Source organism: Penicillium crustosum, assembly GCF_028827405.1.
Source record: "Penicillium crustosum strain IBT 35664 chromosome Unknown utg000005l_segment0_segment0, whole genome shotgun sequence".
In the NCBI taxonomy this organism is placed as follows: Eukaryota; Fungi; Ascomycota; class Eurotiomycetes; order Eurotiales; family Aspergillaceae; genus Penicillium; species Penicillium crustosum.
The window spans coordinates 2,232,248-2,246,533 of record NW_026623126.1 but is presented as its reverse complement, the minus strand read 5'-3'; the positions used below and the strand labels follow the sequence as shown (position 1 = coordinate 2,246,533).

The 14,286-nt window shown below is 45.9% G+C and overlaps 9 protein-coding genes across 9 annotated transcripts; 7 read left to right on the top strand and 2 right to left on the bottom strand.

Annotated features, from left to right (window-relative positions):
• Window positions 1-285: 285 nt before the first annotated feature.
• Window positions 286-544, bottom strand: N7487_011547 (uncharacterized protein; the record flags this gene model as incomplete). Its single annotated transcript, XM_056879277.1, has 2 exons — window positions 286-462; window positions 509-544. 2 exons carry the CDS (start codon window positions 542-544, stop codon window positions 286-288), a joined length of 213 nt encoding a protein of 70 aa, XP_056724596.1.
• A 1,370-nt stretch (window positions 545-1,914) lies between these two features.
• Window positions 1,915-2,328, top strand: N7487_011546 (uncharacterized protein; the record flags this gene model as incomplete). Its single annotated transcript, XM_056879276.1, has 1 exon — window positions 1,915-2,328. The coding sequence occupies one exon, from the start codon at window positions 1,915-1,917 to the stop codon at window positions 2,326-2,328; it is 414 nt and encodes a 137-aa protein (XP_056724595.1).
• A 1,176-nt stretch (window positions 2,329-3,504) lies between these two features.
• Window positions 3,505-5,766, bottom strand: N7487_011545 (uncharacterized protein; the record flags this gene model as incomplete). Its single annotated transcript, XM_056879275.1, has 11 exons — window positions 3,505-3,597; window positions 3,660-3,705; window positions 3,770-4,034; window positions 4,090-4,207; window positions 4,521-4,565; window positions 4,627-4,718; window positions 4,781-4,986; window positions 5,051-5,145; window positions 5,209-5,346; window positions 5,405-5,492; window positions 5,546-5,766. 11 exons carry the CDS (start codon window positions 5,764-5,766, stop codon window positions 3,505-3,507), a joined length of 1,407 nt encoding a protein of 468 aa, XP_056724594.1.
• A 1,428-nt stretch (window positions 5,767-7,194) lies between these two features.
• On the top strand, window positions 7,195-10,189 carry N7487_011544 (NACHT and TPR domain protein; the record flags this gene model as incomplete). The annotated part of the gene is made up of 5 exons (XM_056879274.1): window positions 7,195-7,252; window positions 7,553-7,683; window positions 7,901-9,178; window positions 9,233-9,815; window positions 9,924-10,189. The coding sequence occupies 5 exons, from the start codon at window positions 7,195-7,197 to the stop codon at window positions 10,187-10,189; spliced, it is 2,316 nt and encodes a 771-aa protein (XP_056724593.1).
• Window positions 10,190-10,274: 85 nt separating this feature from the next.
• N7487_011543 (tetratricopeptide repeat protein) lies at window positions 10,275-10,806 on the top strand (the record flags this gene model as incomplete). The annotated part of the gene is made up of 3 exons (XM_056879273.1): window positions 10,275-10,482; window positions 10,503-10,566; window positions 10,614-10,806. The coding sequence occupies 3 exons, from the start codon at window positions 10,275-10,277 to the stop codon at window positions 10,804-10,806; spliced, it is 465 nt and encodes a 154-aa protein (XP_056724592.1).
• Window positions 10,807-10,943: 137 nt separating this feature from the next.
• N7487_011542 (NACHT and TPR domain protein) lies at window positions 10,944-12,264 on the top strand (the record flags this gene model as incomplete). Its single annotated transcript, XM_056879272.1, has 5 exons — window positions 10,944-11,219; window positions 11,267-11,443; window positions 11,474-11,659; window positions 11,863-12,016; window positions 12,056-12,264. 5 exons carry the CDS (start codon window positions 10,944-10,946, stop codon window positions 12,262-12,264), a joined length of 1,002 nt encoding a protein of 333 aa, XP_056724591.1.
• Window positions 12,265-12,300: 36 nt separating this feature from the next.
• N7487_011541 (Cytochrome P450 oxidoreductase) lies at window positions 12,301-12,596 on the top strand (the record flags this gene model as incomplete). Its single annotated transcript, XM_056879271.1, has 2 exons — window positions 12,301-12,348; window positions 12,423-12,596. 2 exons carry the CDS (start codon window positions 12,301-12,303, stop codon window positions 12,594-12,596), a joined length of 222 nt encoding a protein of 73 aa, XP_056724590.1.
• Window positions 12,597-12,638: 42 nt separating this feature from the next.
• N7487_011540 (Cytochrome P450) lies at window positions 12,639-13,430 on the top strand (the record flags this gene model as incomplete). Its single annotated transcript, XM_056879270.1, has 4 exons — window positions 12,639-12,829; window positions 12,871-13,086; window positions 13,146-13,225; window positions 13,372-13,430. The coding sequence occupies 4 exons, from the start codon at window positions 12,639-12,641 to the stop codon at window positions 13,428-13,430; spliced, it is 546 nt and encodes a 181-aa protein (XP_056724589.1).
• A 60-nt stretch (window positions 13,431-13,490) lies between these two features.
• On the top strand, window positions 13,491-13,817 carry N7487_011539 (Cytochrome P450; the record flags this gene model as incomplete). The annotated part of the gene is made up of 1 exon (XM_056879269.1): window positions 13,491-13,817. One exon carries the CDS (start codon window positions 13,491-13,493, stop codon window positions 13,815-13,817), a length of 327 nt encoding a protein of 108 aa, XP_056724588.1.
• Window positions 13,818-14,286: the final 469 nt, after the last annotated feature.

The following is a 14,286-nucleotide window of genomic DNA, read 5'->3' as shown; positions in this document are numbered from 1 at the left end:
CGAACGCCATTGTTACCCTATATTCCAAGCGGAACCAACTCTTGTCCCTCTCTCCATTGCTTCATGATTTCAGTCACCTCAAAATGGCAAGGATCGCAAGGACAACCCGAAAGATGACTACAAAGTGTGAAGGGTGAAAATGAGGATGTTGGACCTGCTGGTGCTGGTGCAAGAACCACGGAAGGTCATGGATTCATTTCAGCGAGAAGTACGGGGATTTTGACGAGCTCAACCCCCATCACTCGGTAGTGCAAGGATTGTAACACGAATGATAAGAATCAGTCCTTACAAGGCTCGCTGCATTCTTCCATTGACGAAGGAATCAATAACAGTGACCCTCCACCAGTATGCACCGCGGCGGAGTTTTGCGTTCGATTCGCTCGACAAACTCTCTCTGCACAACATATCAGAGGGTGCAGGTGCTATTGGGACCGTCGAGTTACCCGGTGCAACCAGGGTAGCCTACCGATCTTGTTTACCTTCTAATTCTACATTCACGTACACATACTGGGGCCGAAATAACGTACTCTTTGAGCGCAAACATCAATCGGTAGTACTCGCATACTATTACCATCAATCTTGATATCCTCTGAAATCCTATCAAGATGCCATCTCCTATTCAACAGCTTGTTTACTAGTAGATTAAGCCTTGCTTAGATGGCTTTACAAGGGTATATAAACTTTGAATTGCTAGATCGAATACATCATGATTCTTCCTCTGCTTTCTCCCCACCTTAGTAGTAGCCAATTTTCCAACAGGTAGTTAACCTCGTGGTAGTCTCTTATGATTTTAATTGATATTAGAGAAATATATCCTAATTTAATTATTTCATTTATTCTTGATTTATTCTAGAAGAGCGCTATAAGTGAAATAGTTAATATTATAAGCGAAAAATATATTAATTATATAGTTATACGCTAGAAGTCTATTTATCTAGTTTATACTATATTAGGGCCCTAATAGGTTACCTAGACCCAAAACCCATTTTGGGTTGGGTCCGGGTTAGAGTGGGTTGTGCCGAAGTCTAATTTTAGGTAAATTGATAATAGTGGGCATAGTAGGTATCTCCGCGTTAGGTATGCCCACGGGCCGTGGGCTTTGTAGGCGGGCACTTGACAATCCAAATAGCCTACTGCCTACCGTGGACGGGCGATAGGTACCTCCTAGGTGCCAATGGACGGGTGATGTCGTAGTCTAGACCACGATACTAGTTGTAGGGGTTGTTAGAAATGATCACATGGCCACTATATGTTTGCTCCCACTACATTTAGTTTTCTACATGTAGATAGTTCTTTCTTCTCTCCTTAGCGCATATAGAGATTTTCTAGTCCACTTTATTGCTTCATGCATAGTCGTACTGGCTTCTGTCCAACAGTCATAATCATGGCAGTGTATGCTGAGTGAAAAGAAGCGCTGCTGTACGTGGAGAAAACTTTAGAGTGTCAGAGCTAGCGGGGTGAGGGGTAATACTGTCGGTAATTACATAGGTACCCAGTACCATTAAGCCTCGTCATAAATATCAGCAACTGAACGAATTCATCACACAGCTAGGGCTAGTCATCTGCAGGATTGCTCCACTATCTAACAGCGCCCTAATTTGTAGGGTAGTGTGGGGACTTTTTACCCGACTAATGGAAAATGCATTTTGTTGGGGAATTCTGCAATTATAGCATACATATCCCATATTCCATATTCACCGCAGCTATATGAAAAGACGGTGAACTCATTTTCGTCACGTACCAGAAAGCTCAATCGATGAATCTTACGAAACAGATCTTTATAAGTAGTAATAGAATTAGCAAGTTTGGTTTGACCAAAAACTTTGATATTCAAAAACCCATTTCAGATTCTCTATTCTTGTTTCCGAGACCATCTCATTCCAAATCAAGTTAAACCCTCTTTGATTCTCCATCATGGTTAAAGCCGCCTATCACATTCATGGGGGAAACCAAGCCTGGTTTTGGTCAGGCACACAATACGCCAGAGTCACGTATACACCTGGTGGTAGTGACGAAACAGTGGCCGGCCCCTCCAGAGTTCGAGACAAATGGACCGCCCTCGCCAATGAGGATATTGGTAGCGTTGATGCCGTTTGTCCAGTACCAGGAAACGAAAAACGCCTATATGTCTTCTCTGGCTCCAACTACATGAAATTGGAACTTGATACCGAGTCTCTTGTGACGACAGTGGAGACCGGACTCACACCAATTACGAACGGCTGGCAAACCCTGGGAAGGGCAGGTTGGGATAGAATCGACGCGGCAATGGTTGTTCCGAAGTCTGAGAAAAATATGTATTTCTTTCGGGGAAGGAATGGATTGACGTGAGCTGGGATGACCGGCTTGTCTCCCATGGCACAATTGCCGAATCGTGGCCATCTCTTGTCAAGGCCAAATTCGAAACAGTTGACGCGATTCTTGACAACTATGATGGTACCTATTATTTTTTCTCTGGAGATCGGTACGCACGGATTAAAATGGAAGAGGACAATGATACTTTGATAGGTAGCCCATTCTTATTGCATGACAAGTGGTCTTCGCTGTATTGGGTTTAATAGCCTCTTGAAACTGGGCGGACAATCCTGCAACTTCGCTCAACAACATATGCTTTAATTTACAAGGGCTGCTGATGAGCCCTTGTAAAGGTGTACCAATGAAGCATATCCTGCAAGTTACCTGCCATTATTTTCACTTGATCATCCCTTTTCCATGTTAGAAGTCCTACAAGTCAATCAAGCTCTGAACTCAACTTTTATCTCAGTTGGATTTAAAACTTTAATGCAATAGTTATTGCCAAGCACCTATGTAGATGATAAGTGCTAGTCTATGATGTCTGTACTCTGCTTTGGTCATCTTTGATTAATCGAACTATTGAATTACTGATTGATTCCTACTCTGTTATAGCTACCTCACTAAGAGCCGCGTCGGGTAGTTCAGTAGAGCCCTCGTCCTGACGCCGTCTGAATATATCGCAAGTTCATATGACTCTGCAAGTCCAAGTTTTTAATGCGAAATTCTCGCTCCCGGCAAGCTGGCAGCCCTACATGCAAAAGGTTTGTATGTGTTTTATAAAAACGGTCTCAGAGCCTGTAATTCCCCGTTCTGGCTTGCCAGACCTTCCCAATTCGATCAAAAACACGATTCCTTTTTGGTTGCTACGACCAACAACAGGCGGCTGGATATTTGTATATAGGGTAGTAGTATTCAACGCATGGTATACTTGGCTTGACGGCTAGACAATCATCTAAATACTCCGTTCTGTAGAAATTGATGAACTCCGGATGGTAGATTTGAACGAAGAACATTTTCCCGATGAGGTGTTTAACGGAACTACTTGGGACCTAGTTGATTTAGACCTTGATATTTATTTGTCTGTTCTAATTCGTCTAACAGGGATTCACGAAAAAGCCGGCTTTGAATCAAGATTCGACCTACTCTTGGCGACGACTGAGGGTTGTAAGCACCTGAGCTGTTTTGCAGGTCCTCAGCAGCGTAAATCTGCAATTAATTCTTCGCGGCTGCCTCAAATTGTTTGGTGATTTTGTCGTCACCATTGATGGAGTCAATAACCTTGGACAGTGGGAGCACGTCGCATTGCTATTTTCGCGGTTAGTAAGTCATATACTCATACTAAACATCGGTTGACTTGCATCAATCACCCTCCAGTTGTAGAAGTCACCCACAGTTCCACACCACTGTGCAGGGCTGTAATATCGTCATTAACATATGCTCTCTTCGATATTGACCACCAAGCTCCTGAATAACTTACTTGTTACAGTACAATGTATCGCCCCCGGTCGCTTCCCAGGCCATCGCACTCGTGCGGTCCTGGGATGTTGTGCTAGTCTCAGAGTTGGAACCTCCGCCGTGGCTTGTGCCAACAGAAGCCTGAGCAAACGATGCTGAGAAGGAGACAGCTGCAGAGATCTTCATTGAATTGGCGTGCTTTTCCTTGTCCTGGGTAGTTGTGGCATTGCTGCTTTCACTCGCGGAGAGGACACCACCAAGTTGAACCCGTTGGGCGAAGATATCACCTTTAAGCGTCAATAAGCAGGCTGGTTGCGTAGTGGATAGGTATAAATTACGAACCATATTTGTTGCTGAAAGCTATCAGCCCCTGCTTGGTCTTGACACTCTCCATATCTCTCTTGCATTCGTCAGTGATCACAAGAGAATCTTTGTCAAGGTACACAGTAACACGTGGAAACTGTTGATGGTTAACAATTGTTGTTTGAAGACTATATCTGGTATAAACGTGCCTTGTAGTTGACATTCATGTTTCTGCTCTCACTAGATGCTGCATGGAGGTCATTATCTTGGCTGTTCCAAGCGCCTCCAACCTTGGCTGCAGCAGATACCCCCCAGAAACTAGCACCGCTATAATGAAAGCTAAGTCAGCCACCGTCAATAATGAGGGTACCATTCCATTATATTTACGCAGATGCTTCCAGTGAGTGCTCAGAAAACGATCCGCTGGCAAGTGATTTTTCTAGATTGTTTTGCGTCTCATAAACACTCACATATGAGTCGTCATCAACTCGGAATCGGGGGATCGGATACTGAAGCTAGATGCCATACACATCGTCAGCGAAAGTCTGCGGTAGTTGAGAGAGCCCTTTATCTCACCTTAGCTCCCCCTTCCTTTGCCGAAGGGATTGAGATAAAAGGTTGTGCGCCATAACTTGATAACTTAAGATCTCTTTTCTTCAGCGCGAAAGCTAGATGCTATTAATCAGTAGCCACTCGTCTTGACTTATCACAGAATGTAATTTTTGCGTACCGTTGTAGGGGGTGCGTTCAACCTTCAAGTCTTTGACCGTTTTGCCGCGAACCTTACTTCTACTCGATGGCTTGTCCGGCTTGTTAGGAGTGACTGGCGTGGAGCCTCCTATCGTTTTCTCAAATTGAACTATTTTGTGGCCACTGAGGAGACAGTTTGTACGGGTAATGATATCCCACTCCTTTTCACTGAGGGTGGCAGCGTGACTAAGTAGATAGGTTCATAAGTTTGTTATCTGTACCAAAACTTAAGTATAACAAGAGCACTAACCTTAACGAAGTTTTCTTCTCAGCCGCTGTCCAAGTTTTTGCCTCAAACGCAGACTTGATCTGCGCAATGTCCGTCTTGGACAACTGTTGACCCTCCTTTGAACCAATTTAGCAGATAATTTATTGACTATGAGGGGGTTAAGTAGCCCGATAACCCACCTTAAGATCCAGGTCTAGTGGCTTGTCGAGGAATCCCTTTGTTGCATCATCCATTGCGGTGGGTTGCTTCTTATAGTACACACTCAATTCATCTGGGGCTACTTGGGAGTCTTCGAGGCTAGTCATCTTGGTATGCGTCTTTTGGTGACGTCAGAAAAAGTCTTCCCTGTAGAGGTTGGATCATATATTTTCATACCTCGCTGTCAACGAGTTTGATGTAAGTCTTTGTCAAAATATCATCGTCCATTTCAGACCCATTCATATCGCAGAACGGGCTTGAGATGCTAAAAGGATTTAAGCCGCCGCGCTGGTTCTCGACCGACTCTGTAAATCTTACGTTCGAGAATTGAAGACATTCTTTGCTATCAAAACACCCCTCAGCTCCTTCAATGTTCCATTTTTGGCATTTTGAAGCTCCGCAGACAGCACCTGGAGAACGCGTTCCTGGGTTGCTATGCCTGCAGTTCGATCATAGGTATGCACACGTAAAATAGAAAGCTCGTCTTTTGCTGTGTTTGGAACTGATGTAACAGCGGTATCAGTGGTCATAGACGACATGGTTGATTGGGTTGTAATGTTAAATGTTATTTGAGATTTTTCAGGAGAAGAGTTAATTGAGGTCATTAAAAAGCTGCGGCAGCAAGTCTTGTATAAGTACTTCATGCAGTACTAATTTGGCCGGCCTTGTGGCTAGGAAGATTACCATTAAGCCAAGAAAGAGCTGAGACACCAGACAAATTGAGTTTGAATGCGATAGGGACACTAAAGTGAGTGATCAAATTGCGGTGTTAGTAATACTTACCTCTGAGGTGCTTGATAATATCAGGAGTTGCGTCGGAATGTAGATCAAATGTATGTGTAATGCTAGTCGATCAGTCATACAACCTTTGTACCGAATTCCTATCGTCATGTTATCATGTAACCTATACTCTCCTCTAGATATTCTGTTCATCCAGTACTGTGTGGCGAGAAGCTTCTCAAGTCTACTATCCATGCTTGAGAATCGACTCTTTTCGTCAATCCATGCTTTGTGTCAAATGGAGAAACACTCGATATCGACCAACATAGACAAACTGGCGATAAAAGGAATGTGATATAAATGAAACACAACTAATTATTGTGCATTACAGGTTGATCCATACTGTATCTTGCTGCTAGGAAATATGACAAACCTATTAGCCTATTCTCTAAGGGCGATAAAAGGACTCTGTTTCAGGCAGCTACGCAGAATGATGGGTAGATCTCAAGTAAGGTTCACTACAGGTAACTAACTGAAGGACATTGTACAAAAATAATACCCGGTGGGCCTAATGCAGGGTCTGATGGTGGCTCTAGCTGACGAGTAAATCTGGGGTCTGGGGTAATACTAGAGGATTCGGTATGCATAGGTAGCTGCTAAGGTGGAGAACTTTTATCTGCAACACGATTTGCTAAATATGCATAAACCAGAAGGAGCTACTTTGTCCCCAACATTCGACTTTGTTCACCGCTGCGGCCCGTGCCGCCCCGAAAAGGAGATGAATTGATATTACGTGTTATGTCGAACCATGCTATGATACCCATGCTATGAAGTACGACAAATCAGGTAGTTTTCCCATATGAAGAAGTAGCGAATGAAAGATTTACTCGACAAGCAAAAGCAGAATGCGAATAGCTAAGGTCATTAGAGATTTGATGTGGTGGCTTCAGCTGAAAAGTAGATGTGAGGTAGTTGAATAGTGGGGGCTGCAGTGTGACTGTGTAACTGATGATTGGAGTGGAAAGTTGTTCTGGTGTTATTTTGTATCTGACTACGGAGGTTGATGCCAAATTTCTGCCCCCTCAATTTATTTGCTTCTTCGAATTAAACACTAGTATGTAATGCTTCTGTATAGTACTTTTGTCACTACCCCTCCCCCTACTGGATTCTCTGCTCTTCAACCTCCCTACAATATACTACCTACATACCTGTCTACCTACCCTACTATTGCCACTACCACTGTCACTATGGGCCACAATATTGCCAATCGAGTAGCTGTAGTGCTTGGCAAAGCTACCGGTGCTAGTACTGCTACTCTCGTTTAATAATTAGACCTCTCGAAGCGTATGATTAATCATATCTATGAGAGAGCTCTTAAAAAGGGCTTCGATCCGGAGTCGGTCGTGAGAATCTTTCCGATACTATGCTTATTGATGCTCCTTGCCCTAGTCGGCCGAAAACGCAAACACTAGAGATATAAAATCGAGTCCTTACGAAAGTACGCCTTAATCAGTACGCGCAAGAGTGGGCCTTGACAAGTCCCGCAGAACCGGTGCTATAGCCAAAATTTATACAGAGACTAGGTCTAACTAGATCTCACGAAAGAGATTGACGAGAAGATAATCACTTTCCGCGAGTTCCGCGAAAAGCGAAGCGCTATCTTCGATGCTCTCGAAGCGGCCCTGATTCCCGTGCAATTGTTCAGCAACCTTGCGGCTGGGGAAGCGGCGTCGATGGTATTCCCCCTAGCAGTGTGGTATTCGGGGCCGTGATGTATTTGGTTGGTGCTGCGAAGGGAATATCGGCCTCGTGTGATGCGATTCAAGACTTGATGTAGATGCTGCGGTTACGATGTAGTCACATGAAGATAATAACATGGGAAAAGACAGAGCTCTGAACAAATGTAGGATTTCACCGTCTAACTAAGTGCATACACAAGAAACTATTTCTGAGGCTCTAAGCGACAAGCTGAGCGATATCATCGTTACTCTGATCGAAAATTTTGCCTTGTCATCCAAGACCATTCGACGGGGCAGACTGCTTAAGTACGCCCGGAATATTCTATTGGGTAACGATGATGCCATTCAAGCCGCGATGGTCAGACTTGACAAGCTCACCCAGGTCGAGGCCAAGCTAGTTGGAGCTGACACCCTGACCAAGTTGAAGAGAGCCGGCCGTGTAGTGGACGGTATATCTGTGACCGTCAACGCCACCAATATGAATTTTCTGGAAACCGGGAAGACGGTCAACCAGATGAGTGCACAGGTATTGGAAGTAGAGGGGATGGTAGAGAAGCTGATAACCTCCTCGACTGAGGAAAGACAGGATACCGGCGAGGATAAAGAAGTCCTGCAAACACTCATAAAGCACGTTCTTAGACCATCCAAAGTTGATCCAGCACAGGAATGGTTCAACAAGGTCCAAAAGGCCCGTGTATATGGGACAGGAGACTGGGTTCACACGGATGATGTTTTCCAATCCTGGATCAATAAGGAAACACCCGTCATTTTCGTGTCCGGAAATCCAGGTTTGGGCAAGTCATTTTTGGCGGCAAACATGGTCAATTTCCTTCTCGAGCAGTTTCCCCCGGGCCTTCAGCGCAGCCCGCTGGTCTCCATTGGCTACTTCTTCTTCAAAGATGACAAACCCCAGACAAGGTCCTGTCATCAGGCTTTACGAGATCTAGCCTTTCAAATAAGCAAGAATGAACCAGGTTACCGAGATTATCTCCGGTCTATCGAGGAATATGAGAAGATTAGCACCCTTGAAAGTGCGTGGCGTCTCTCCTTTGAAAACTTTCTGAAGAAACCCAATACCGAGAGTACCGTCTATCTTCTACTAGATGCAGTTGACGAAACTCTAGATGAGGACCGGGGGATCTTCATCAATCTTGCAAAGCAGTTGTATGGCAACCAGTCATGCTTGCAACTAGCCATCGTTGACCGACCTTATATCAGTGATCAATTGCTCGAAGGCTTAGAGGCTAAGGCGCCAACCCTTCACGTCACCAAACAGAAGAACTCTGCCGATATTACCCAGTATATCCACGCTAGCATCAGAAAGACCTTAGTCTTGCGAAGGGTCTCGACAAAGCTACGAAAGGAAATCATTAATAATCTGTCGGCTGGGGCAGAAGGCATGTTCCTTTGGGTGAATCCCATGCTACAAGAGCTAACCAAGAAACGAAATGAGAGTAGTATGCGGAAGGCACTGGAGCAGGCTCCTCGGGGAGTTAAGGAGATGCTCTGACATGTTTTGGCCACATTCTCTGAAAGATCTCACGAGGAGGAGCTCGAGTATCTCAATGAAACATTGCTTTGGGTTACCTGCGCGGACCAACCATGGAAACTTGCCGATTTAGAGACGATCCCCAGATTGGGATCACCCGAAGGGGATGGCATGATTGACCTCGAAGGAGCCCTACGGTGCCAGTGGGAGTTATTCTTTACCCTGCACCGAGAGGATGGGCTTACCACCGCCGAGCTAGATAATGGCCCAGCACATCTGGATGTGTTTGGCTGGGACGAGAACCAGGAAAGGGAGGATGAATATCAGAGCTCCGAGGAGGATTATTTCATGGAGTTTAACTCAAAAAAACGTACAACTACCGTTACCTTCTGCCATGCATCCATTGGTGACTTCTTCCGCGATGAGTCGGAGGGCAAGGTGTCTGCTAGAGGGAACCGCTTTGGCGTCATTGTAAACTACTACGAAGCCAAAGCTCATATGCTCAAGACTTACTTAAGGCTAATCACCGATACCGACTTTGCAAGAAAGGTCAATGATTCAGGGAACATGCTCGGCCACGCTGCATGGAATTGGTGTAGTCTCCTGCTCACAAGTTTCTCCTCCAAAATCTCGCCAGAGAGTAGGCGAGAAATTGCGAAAATGCTACTGTTAGCCTTTCGATCGAAAGAATCAATGCAAAGGTGAATTTGGGGGAATGAATCTGCTCGTTCTACCACTATCATCAAAGCTGTTCGGCAATGGTGGCAAGATCAAGACGTCCACGAGTTTATCTCTCCAGAAGAGAAGGAATTTATCTCAACAACGGAGGAGAATCCAATGGATTTATTCAAACCAATGGCAATGTTCTGTGCCAAGGCCTGGATGCAGGAAGACCTAGCTAGTCCTACTCGCATGGTCTCTATAGTCTGGCACTACCAAATGTTGGTTAAGGGCGAGGAGGTCCATGATGAATATAGGGATCTAACGGCGGACGATGAGGTTGAGGGCCGCTGAGTTTGGTGGCCCCGTGAAGACCAGTCAGTGGTTTCACCAATGTGCGATCGCTCTGCGTGAGTCAGGGTACCAATCAGAGTCCCTAATGTATTTCAACAAGGCAATGGAACTCAATGCAGACAATTGGCGGACCCTGTGTGAGCTAGCAAAAACATATGATTCAGAAAATGATTGGCAGAAATCCACTGAGCTCTTGGGACGAGTTCGGCTAAGTTTGCTGAACGCAATTTCCGAGTCATCAGATGACGGGCCACTAAAAGAGCATCTGCATATATACCTGGAGCATATGGGTCGTGTTTCTGGAGAACAAGAGGACCGGGAGAAACAATTCGAGGTCATCCAAGAGGCATATCAATATGCACCCTCTTGCTGGAATTGTATCGAAGCCCCTCTGCATACCCTAACGACAATCGTGCCTATGAAGTTACCATGAAATTGTTGAGAAAGCTAGCAAAATTCCGGTCCCGGAAGAGGATTTCTCGGAATTAATTCAATTCTTCCTAGGCAGCGTATTTGGTGTGGAAGGTAAGGCAAAGCTTGCTGCGGATGCCGCATTGGCCACCTATGACCTGAAATTCGCATTGGAGAGCCTGCAGATGACGACCAAGGTAGCTTGAAGAGAATCGAGGACGTTGATTGCCGCAGTGCTCGATATGGCTATCGCTCGAATATATGATGAACCCTTTTTGACCACCCGAAGGCAATCAGGTGTTGAGAGAATATTATGGATAGATACTCTTCCTCTTCCCCCAAGATGTTGATAGGGATTATCAGACAGCTCGCCTGCTCAAAATTGGCCCACGTGTTTTTGTGTAACGCAGTCGAAGTTGGAGTCGACACCCCAGAGGCAGAAGAATATGTGATCAGACTTGAGCAGCTTGCCCACGAAAGCCAGAAGTATCTCTCACTAAGCTGCGCATTCGTGACAGACGTCTACTTGGGCATCTACTGCCGCCTCCGAGGCAAGACGGATGGGCACGCGCTCTCTTCCGGCCCTCCATGCAACGAAGCGTTAAAATCCTGTCCGATGGTAATCCTAGAGACTATACTATTTCTGAACTATACTTTATTCTGTAGAGAGCAGGAGACTTCAGAAATATTGTTTCAATTGCCCACAGGTCGGAAGGCGGCACCGACCCCCTTTATATGTGTTCTGGCCCATGCCAGCGAAGGGTAGCCATTCAGAATGAACGTTCTATCTGCCCAATCTGTTTGGAACAATTGTGTGCGGACTGCGTAAAGATAGAGGAGGGTGTGATGCCCAAGAAGATAAATATTTACTAGCATGTTGAGTACTTCATCTGCATTCCCTCGCAAATAGAAGAAATTTCTGGCGGAGGCATGCTGGTTGACGGCGAGAAAATGGAGTTTAAGGCGTGGTTGAATCAATTAAAGAAGGAATGGGTTCTCGGTGATTGCAAGCCGGAACTGGACTCTACCGATGGCGGCCAAATTAGTCTCGCTGAGTATGTATGGGCCTTCGCGGGGCATTTCTAGCCCAACTCACAAGAAAGCCTTCTAAGATGCTACTACCGATTATGGAAATTGTATATATTAGTGGCAGAATAGCAGAAAAGCTGCAGTGCAGGTTACCAAAGGGAGCAAACGGCAATTCAGGGAGAGTTTGCTTCTGCGTAGCTATATTAACAGTCTCCTCTCCCTCCTCATTACAGGAAATAGAAACACAGGCTCTACTTGCGCTTGAACAGAATAGTCAGCCTGGTGATACTGCATACTCAACATCGGTCAGAGACACAACACATCCCACCACGAAGAAACGGAATCCCACAAGCACACCTGCTTCCGCAAAGAAAAAGAACGCTGACCGTCCCCTCCCGGCTTCGTACGTTGTATAACCCCGCCAAGGACCTTCGTATGACTACGCGTGGTATCATTCACCTCTCCAAGAGACTGCTGTGTACCGCATGAGTGACTTTGCGGCGGCGCTGACCGCGTATGCGGATATCAAGGCTGTGAACAGACGTGTTCAGTTTGATCTTCGGAATATGAAGTCTATGCTGTTAGGAGATGGTTTGATTGAGGACTCTGACTCTGAGGACGGATATGCTAGTTAAGATTGTTCCATAGAGTTTATTGATTGTGCGAGAGAAATGGGAATGTGTGCGCTAAGACGGGCAGGCCTTATGGGGACAGGGTTGGTTTCTTTCCTCTGTTCTCCTTGTGGGGCGCATGAGGACCCTTGGTAGTTTTCCGTATTTTTCTTCTCAAACAGACTAAGTCACTACTGGAGAAGAAGAGCAACACATATTCCCACCGACCCACATCATTGGTATCCCACCTGATCACCCAGAGCGAACATCTCCTGGCCATGAAGTGTATATGCAGTGATGGCGCTTATTACGTAAACAATACTTCAATGCTTCATGGAACTTCGCTGCGAGCTTGAGCATTGCAAGGCCCAAGAAGCGGAGGACAAACAGATGATCACATGCTGCATCCCAAACGGTACAGTAACATCATCACTAAATTGCTTATCTTTGGTATTTGCGCTAAAATCGTCTGCGAGGAGTACATGAAATGCCGCCACCCGGCCTGTCCACTTGTTTGCTCTGCTGCGCTATATACCCCAATGGCTGCTAAGCAACTGGCAGAACCAGGCAGGCGCAGTGGGTGCGGTAGGTGATCTAATGCAGTCACTTTACTAGACTGTACTGAACCAGGTCAAGGAGCGCCATCAACTCGGTATTCAGCGCGACTCTTCCACGGATCGGGTTCTGCATACACCAGAACAGACCCCAATTCCGAGGATTTGTTCTGATAAAAGGAGGCTCCGATACTTTGTCCTCGCTCATATTGACCATCATCCAGGCCATGAGTGAGTATCCAGAAGTGCAGGCTAAGTGTGCTGATCGGGTATTTCATCCTAATCTGGTTAAGTGAGAAACCTAATAGGGTGGTATTGCAGGGCACAGACATAAATCTACTCAATTATTAGCCATGACCGTTCCCCGGCTTGGTGTGAGTGGCCCAAAGTGGCCTATATCAACATGATCATCAAAGAGTCCCACCGGTGGCGTCAATGAAGCCCTTTAGGGTGTTCCCTCATGCCGTCGCTGAAAGGCGGTTAAATCGGATATTTTCTCTCCTGCCAAGCCTGTCATCACAGATGATGTGCTGTGAAATCTGAAACCTAAAGATATTACCTAGCTAACAACCCTTAGATGACCGCATCGATGGTAAACTCACTCCACAAGGATCAAGCATCGTTCTTAATGTCTAGGCCATGCATCATGATAATGAGTGATAGGAGGAACCAGAGCAGATTCACTGTTCAGCCTGAATGCTTCGCCAGCCTTGGCGTCGGGTTGCACAGGGTCCGAACGCCGAGACCATCTGGTTTACGGGGCGGGCCGGTGCATCTGTTCGGGCATCCACTTGGCGGAACACAACTCGATCATTTGTGTTGCCAAGCTGTTCTGGACCTTTGAGTTCCTCGAACCCCGCCGGCAACGACAATCATATTCCAGCTCACTCCGGCGCTAGTGAAGGATTTCTTCATTGCCCCGAGGCTTATGACTGTGTCATTCGTCTTCGCCCTCCAGAGAAGTGGGACATGATTATGTGGGAATTTGCCGAGGCGCAAGAGGGTTTCACTGGAATTGATTAGTTAGATTAAATGATATGCACTGGAATGCGGTCATCAACCCCTCTCCCCCTCTCCATCGTGCGTTCTTTGAAAAGGTCCCGTGAGAATAGTGAAGCTACTATGTTGTGTATATGTCAGCTCGGCGTCAAGTCCCTATTTGTACGCAGATCAGATCATCCATATCCGTATAATTAATGTCGTATGCTTTTCACGTGGATCTATTCAATTTGTTCAAAGTCCCTGATTGGTGTGGTATTCCGTTTCTTGACATCCATCTTACGTCCCACGCTTCAATAAATTGGCTACTTTACCTGCAGCGGTGGATGGCTTCAGTCCGTAGCCCCTAGAAAGCCACTAAAAAGCCGCAAGCGGCTAGCCAACCTTGTGTTCCATAAACTCAGTGTTTGTTCCGGTCCCACATGAAATTATAGTCCAGTTGTGCACGGGTGCATATTCGTCTTCCTATATGGTTACTATATCGTACCTGGAA